Source organism: Cariama cristata, unplaced genomic scaffold, assembly GCF_000690535.1.
Source record: "Cariama cristata isolate BGI_N322 unplaced genomic scaffold, ASM69053v1 scaffold1880, whole genome shotgun sequence".
In the NCBI taxonomy this organism is placed as follows: domain Eukaryota; kingdom Metazoa; phylum Chordata; class Aves; order Cariamiformes; family Cariamidae; genus Cariama; species Cariama cristata.
The window spans coordinates 73898-81381 of record NW_009596161.1 but is presented as its reverse complement, the minus strand read 5'-3'; the positions used below and the strand labels follow the sequence as shown (position 1 = coordinate 81381).

The following is a 7484-nucleotide window of genomic DNA, read 5'->3' as shown; positions in this document are numbered from 1 at the left end:
ACATCACATTACCATACCTGGATCTGCTCGTTTCTCATCAGGGTGCAGCAAGACCAGGTATTCTCTAAGGGATGGGGAGCCCAAAGTCAAGGGAGATAACATTGCCAGCAAGGCAGTGCCTCCCTAGTCAAGACCCAGTCCCACAGCACCCAAGCAAAAACAGATGCAGAAGAAGAGCTGCCAGATCCAACCAAGCATCCAGATGATAAAGCAACATATCACAGCAACGAGGCAGGTCCAACATCAAGCCAGGAGGTTCACACACAGGTCAGAATAAGGTCCAGTGGTCAGTATGTGGATCCACAATGATGAGACAAAGCCAAGAGACCAACCTGTGAGTTCAAGCCAGGATCAGGGGGACTCCATAACCAGGCACAGCCACATTTGAACCAGAAACCACCAGAAGGCTGAGCTTAAATAGAGCCCCTGGGTGTGGGTGGAGCCCACAGGTGATGGTGTTCAGGGTCATTAGGCCAATTAGTCCTCTCAGGGCCAACAACAGCCGCCCTTCTCAGCAAGGCATGTGCTCACACAGGTCTGGGATCGGTAGGGACTTGCTGTAGAGGGACTAAATTAGTGTAGGGGTGTCAGGTCACCCCTGAAAAGGCACAGAGGCGAGGAGAGCTTGAGTGGGAGAGAGGTTCTGAGCTATTCCTGATGAGCCTCAACAGGTTGGAAGAGAATTCATTAGGAGCCCAGTGGTCAGTAAAGGGTTGGTGCTGTGGGGGGATCAGAGCCCAGGTGAAGGCTGGTCCATCAGAAAGGTTTGTAAGCTAACAAGGGCCAGCTGCTCCCCAACGGAAAGCGATCCCAAGGCAAGCCAAGGGAATCCCACAGCTGGTCAGACAGGGGCTTCACCACCTTGGGCACAGCCCTCCCACAGGACAGACTCACAGACAGTAGCCATGTCCAACAAAGAGTCTAACTCATATGGTAATATCAAGGTGATGAGGTAAGTCTGAGGTCAAGTATGGAAGTCAGTCAACAGGTTGAGCTCCAGATGGCCAGACCATGGCTGAGCTGGTGACTAGCTCTCCTCCAGCACAGCTCAGGCAGGAAAATAAGTAGCCAGGGCTCAGCCTAAACAGAGGTGGTCCCAGGTGTGGCTGGTCAGAGCCATTAAGGTTTTTTAGCATACTCAAAACCCCCCCCCTGCCATAAACTGGTAAGGGAAGGATGACTTGTACCTCTGAGAAATGGAAAGCTTCTGGTGAGGAAATGAAGAATTCTGTCACCAATACTAATGACTGGGGAGGGCTTTAAATAGAAAAAAAATGTACTTCTATTTGGGAGGATCAGCTCTAAAAACTGGTAAGGGAAGGATGACTTGTACCTCTGAGAAATGGAAAGCTTCTGGTGAGGAAATGAAGAATTCTGTCACCAATACTAATGACTGGGGAGAGCTTTAAATAGAAAAAAATGTACTTCTATTTGGGAGGACCAGCTCTAAACCTAGTCCCACTCCCTTCATTTTGCCTTGAATGGTAGCAAAAACACAGCCAAAACAGACTTAAAAGAATACGTAAATTTACACTGACTACAAAAGAGGATGTGGAAATACTGCCTTTTATGGGAAAAGTTGCTGACAAATACTCAGTTATGCAAAAATAGGCTTCTCAAAAGAAACTATCAGCAATAAAGGCATGGGAAGAACATATTTCCTCCTCCTGTCAGAGCAGTTCTACAGACAGCTGGAAGGAAGATTTGCAGGGGAAAAAATGACCAACCACTATCAAACTGAGTTTTTCCAAGTTTGAAAAAAAATTAGGCTTGTGTTTACTCATCGTGAATTTCCCACTTGATGAAGTCAACTTTGTAGTATCTATACCCTCTAATGAATATTGTTATTTTGAACTGCAAACTGCTCTCAGCAGGAGCTCTGTCTTGCCAGCTGTTTGTCCAGATTTAATGTGGCTTGCCTGTGAAGTGACATGGGTGCTGTGCCCTACCAGCAATACAAACAGATAAGTTTGCCAGCCCCCAAAATTAAACCAGACCCCCCAAAATTCAACTTTGAAATGCAGTATGTGTTAGTGGGGAGCGGAGGAAGTTAAAGCAGTTTCTTTAACAGCACTTCAGTGCCTCAGTGCACCCAGATGACCCCTTAAAGTCTGGGATTTTTCCTTCCTTTTCCTCTCTTTTTTTCTTATGAAAGGCTTCTTGTTTTTTTTGTGGGGTTGTTTCTTTGGGGTTTTTTTTTTAGTTCTCCAGCGCTCAGGACTTAAAAACAAACTGCAGTAATGTTGAGCTGCCTTAGTGTTACTATGGAAGACAGCATGAAAGCTGTAACCACAGAAAAGATGATTTTCCATCTCTACAGCAGGCATTTAGCTGGCAGATTCCCGCAGGTGCCTGAACATGCCTCAGAAAGTTTCTCCCTGGCTACCTTAAGAGGGTTCCTTCTTGGTAATCTAATTAGTGCATTGAAGTATGTGGAAAGGATTACAAATAATGTCATTCTCCGGCTTTCTTAACCATAACCAGAATCTTTTTCTACTTGTATATCTAAAAGTTATTAGTTATCTGCTCAGAAAATGTTTAATAACTAGGCTTTGGAAAATGACATCTCCTTTGTTACACAGATTTACTATGGCACATTCCAGCTGGTATGCACAGGCTCTAAGACAGGCTCTGAAAATGTAGATGTACACTTCAAAAAAGGAAGAATTCTAATTTAGTAAAAGTCAACAGAGCTTTTCACATGCTTTAAGAATGGCAGGTGTCCTGAAGTTTGAAGAGTGAGAACTGCACACCTCACAAAACATATTAAATGTAAAGGGGTTCAAATTGCTACCTCTGGCGTGGGATTTTACTACCGGAAATTCTGAGCAATTGGTCCCAAGTACCTCTGCCAGTTAACACCAATTTACTGGAGCAACTAGTTACCTCAAGTTCAATGGCACAGAGTAGTCCAGTTTGCAGCAAAACCAACGAGTATTACCAACAGCATGAGATGAGCACGGGAGGGACAACAGAAGAGAAGCCTCCTACATGTCCTTCTTCTTTCCTCAAGAAAAAATACCCGGAAAGGACAGAAAAACTGCTGTGACACGGGTTGCAATTCTGGCAGACTGACAGTGACGTTGGAAATGCTTTTGCATCTGTTCTAACATGATATAACTTCTGAAAGTGGCTTCATATAAAATACCACAAGCCTTTGATATCTCTTTGCAGTTTAATCTGTGTACCTGCCAAATCTAGGTGAAACAACCTTGCATTTAACTGGAACGGGAGAATGTAGTTAGGATTTCATTCCAACTCTCATTCGTTCTTTATTTTCCCTTTTCTTCATATTTAAACCTTACAGGCCATTTGTATCAAGTTCAGCAAGCTTGCACTTTCTACTCAAAGCAAAATGTTACCTATAATACACTCTGTGGTTTTTGTCAGACACATAAGACGTTCAAATACTTGCTACCAAGCTTTTCTTTTTCCCTGTGGTTCAGTTTTGAAAGGCAAAAAGTGAAATCAAGTTTCACTCCCTGGTAACTCCACATCTGTGTTTCTATGTTACAGAAGATTTGAAAAGAAAAAGCAAGTGATTCACTTTGTCCTTTGTCACTGTTCCCAGCTGTGAACTGCACCTGCACCGTGACTCACTAATGCTGAGGAGGCCGAGACGGCTGAAAAGCTTAAACAACAATTTCAACAGTGTTCTTCATGTGCCTCACACAGCTAGAGAAAGACAAAGCTGATTTTATCTTGCTATTACACAAAACAAGTCAAGTTTCGGAAAACAACAACAAAACCCATTGAACACTTCGCCAGGCACATAATTACACTTTGAAACACAGACTCCAAGTCATCTATCGCAACAAGGTAAAGTAATGCACATTTTAAACTTATCTGTTGGTCTTCGTAACTGAACTCCTTTTAAATTCCTTAAGTCCAAAATACTAACAAAATATGCTTGTATAAACACATCCTGAGTTTTTTGACCTTAATTTTTTACTCTTTAATCAAATCAAGGCTGTAGCTTCTAGTGTTTAAAATTATTTTGTAATCCGTATCTAAACAGTCAATGCAACTCATAAAGGAAGCTCCGGATAACTAGAACTAAAAAACTAAAAAAAGAAGGAAAGGTAGAAAAAGTACACTGGCTTCACACAGGAGTTTTATAACATGCAGGAATAACCCATGCGTGAATATACCCAGGCAGAACCGGATGCTAAAACCCATAGCTAGTTCTCAAACTGATTGCTGAAAATCCTGCTTCGTTTTCCACTGCACCTTGCTCCCCTCGGTTTGATGAGGGGTTCTTCTTCCCTCCCATTCCCGTCTGAATTTGGGCATTTCTGGCCTTTAGCAGTTACAGGCCTAGGAACGACTTTATCAAACACCAAAGATATTGTGCAGAGCTAACATGAATCACCATCCTTTAATGATTACATACTAAATTAAGACCTCCTTATTAATAAACTACATGCTTTCCATTTCTTTCGCTGGTGTCATTCTCATTCACATGCTACTACAAACCTCTTTGGAACTTCACTATGCTAGAAAAATTTAGGAGATATTTCTCATAGGTATAGCTGAACTAGCACAAACTTTTACGGGAGCCCCTACTGCTGCTAAACTTCCCACAAGCAGCCCCACTTTTAATCAGATATACTTCACAGACTATTCAGCTAGACCGTCCATAAAAACAGAAGCAGTAGCTGCGCTGCACTGCGTCCAGTCGTTTGAACACTGGTATTTGAGCTGAACTGCTCAAATAATAGCAGAATAAGTGAGCCTGGGTACTGGTTTGTTTTCTTAAAGTAGACATGGGGTACCTTTCATAACATCAATTACACCCTAATTGTTTTACCATTGCTTTTAAAATATAGCACAACTTGTGCTTCTGGGATATTTATAATTTTCCTCCACTAGCTAGAGGTTATCTCATGTCTATAACCATGAGGTTTTATGTTCTGAAAATTTTATCAGATGTCTATTGAGGACTTTAACAAGTGATTGTTGTATGGGCTAGTTCATGCTTTTGTTTCTTCCCAGCACATTAGATAACCAGGTCCATCTGGCCATTTAGTGGATTTTTCTTTTTTACTAGATTCTCCTTGGTTTGTACTGTTTTGCACAGCCACAGGTGATACTCTGCAAATGAAATGAACACCTGACAACCCGATGACAGGAATTTAATGTTTAAAAGATTTTTATACTGAACCACTTAAAAAGTGGTAACTCAGGCTACGTGTAATATAATCTATATTTCCGTATACTTCATGGAAGTAGAGGCTTATGCAGCATCTAAGTTAAGGATTAGAAACATATATCTATTAGGAACTTTTTATCTGCCTTCCCAGGCTTACTCACCAGTTTATTTGGATGCAGATAAACAATTGGTTTATGGTCCAATAACTATATTGGCATTTTTCAAGCATATCATCTAAAATCAAACCCAGTTTATTATGTTTCAGATCACTCTTGAAATATATGCTTCTCTCCCTGGAAGTTGGTGGCCCTGCATCTGTTCTAGTCCTCTCATTTTTCTCTGTCACTAACACTGATGTGATGGATCTCCTTGGGTTTGTTATAATGAGACAGCCAACTCATAAAATATAGATGAAGTTTTCTAGTGGGGAAAAGGGACCACAAGAGAAGAGATGATTCGTGCAACAGCTAATAAGGAAGGAAAGCATGAGTCACAGTGAGAAACATGATGAGAAGAGCCATATGAAGGGAGTGGAGAAACAATCTGGTTTCTTATTCTGTTCATAGCTATCTATTCCTTTTTCAATTGATTCTGGGCATGCACACAATAATCACCACCATGCTCTCAAAATCCCAGTTCCCCCTTAATGGTATTTTTTTCTTTATTTCACCAAAGATTTGTACTGACTCTGACTGATGATTGAGACCCAAAGCGGTTTCCAGCTGCTTTTGACGGAGCTATTTACCTTTACAGTGAATCATGGAATTATTAAAAAAACCCAGGAGCCTGTAACCTGCATCAATGTCTGCATTATTACTGAGAGAGTGAGCTTTACACAAAAAGATCCCCCCAAAAAACAGAGTTATTACTCAATTTCCACAAATAGAATATACTTTTAAAATTATGCACCTTTTGCAGATAACTAGGTAGAGTTTAAAAGAAGTGTTATAGGTTTTGGAGGGTATTTATAGTCTTTTTGAAATGTGGATTTCAGTGTGGACTTTTTGTATCTGTAAACATTTAATGTCCTTTGCTAAGGACTTGCTATCATGCTTTCACAATAAAGTTTAATACCAAAGTAATGTAATTGTATTTATTACATTTTTTCTTGTGTTCTTTCTAAAAGGTTGTTGAGCTTCCCTACAGAAATACATTCTGCAAAGAAAGAAATGCCAGCTTTTTTAAAAAGCTCACAACTTCAACAGAAAATCTTGTGCACTACGTTTGCGCACGCATTTGTAAAGACTTACCACACCCCACCAAAGAGCATCAGCATAGCTGGAAAAACCTGTCTTTCCATCCTCATCAACGGCATCCTTCTCAGCAAGATAAACAAAATAGGATGAAAAAATTAATCCCAAGAATCCAATGTACAACGTGGTTATGAGTTCCTATTAAAAGAGAAAGCAAACAAGCACATAAGATTTACATCATATATATTCTATTGTTCTAAAACATTGTAAATATCTGGGGGCTTTTTGCATCGCATCACAGTAGAAAAATTAGTAAGTTATATTTCAGGTATCAAATTTGCTTCTAGCAAAAGAAGTAGTTCAGTGACTTGTTTTCTGTTCATATGAGACTAAAGAATTCAAGAAGCCAGCATTTATACAAGATCATTTGGACAGCTAAATGCAGGGTGAGACACCTCTCCTGTTTTATGTGTTGTGAATGGGAATCATTCCATTTAAGTGTCCATTCAAAATACCAAATGTTAATATATTTTGAAAATAGTAAGACAGCTTTAGAAATGCACTTTACGAACAGTATGCTAAAATAAGAGTTAAGAAACAACAACCATGTGATTATGACCACATCTAAGCAATGAACTTGTATATCTGATATTTAGCTTGCTTAAGACTGAATATTGATGCCTTAACAGTTTCATGTTAAGATAAAATAAAATCTTAACATAAAATATGTTAGGTAGGTGTAACCTCCTGAAAAACAGACTGTTTGAGGCTAGGCCAGTTTATCAGAAGGGACTTTTGTTAGGGCATGATACAATCCTTGTACCAGTTTCTCTCTAGATTTTTGGATAGGAAAGTTTTAACAGAACTGATGTGACTTAGAGACAGGATCGTTAACAGTCTTCACGAAAAATGTGCTTGCACATTTAAACAAGTCAAAATGTGTGGTGTCACAGATGCAAAAATGTGTAAAGCTTATAAAAGCAGCACTACATCGTAATCAAATGAGATATTCACCGACCCCTCAGGAAAATCCAATACCTAGTTATGAGGGAAAATAGCTTATTTTAATTAATTAAAGTTTACAACGCTTCAATAGTTAACACTTATTATTCCTTTATTTTCTTTGCACATATTTAGCC

The 7484-nt window shown here is 39.9% G+C and overlaps 1 protein-coding gene across 1 annotated transcript in view; it reads right to left on the bottom strand.

Moving 5' to 3' along the window:
• Positions 1-6374: 6374 nt before the first annotated feature.
• Positions 6375-7484, bottom strand: part of LOC104165159 (potassium voltage-gated channel subfamily KQT member 1-like) — a gene marked incomplete at both ends in the record, with an annotated part of 65885 nt that continues 64775 nt past the window's right edge. The window contains one exon of the mRNA XM_009704725.1: positions 6375-6543. Coding sequence (XP_009703027.1) covers positions 6375-6543 — 169 coding nt within the window. The remainder of the gene's footprint in view (positions 6544-7484) is intronic.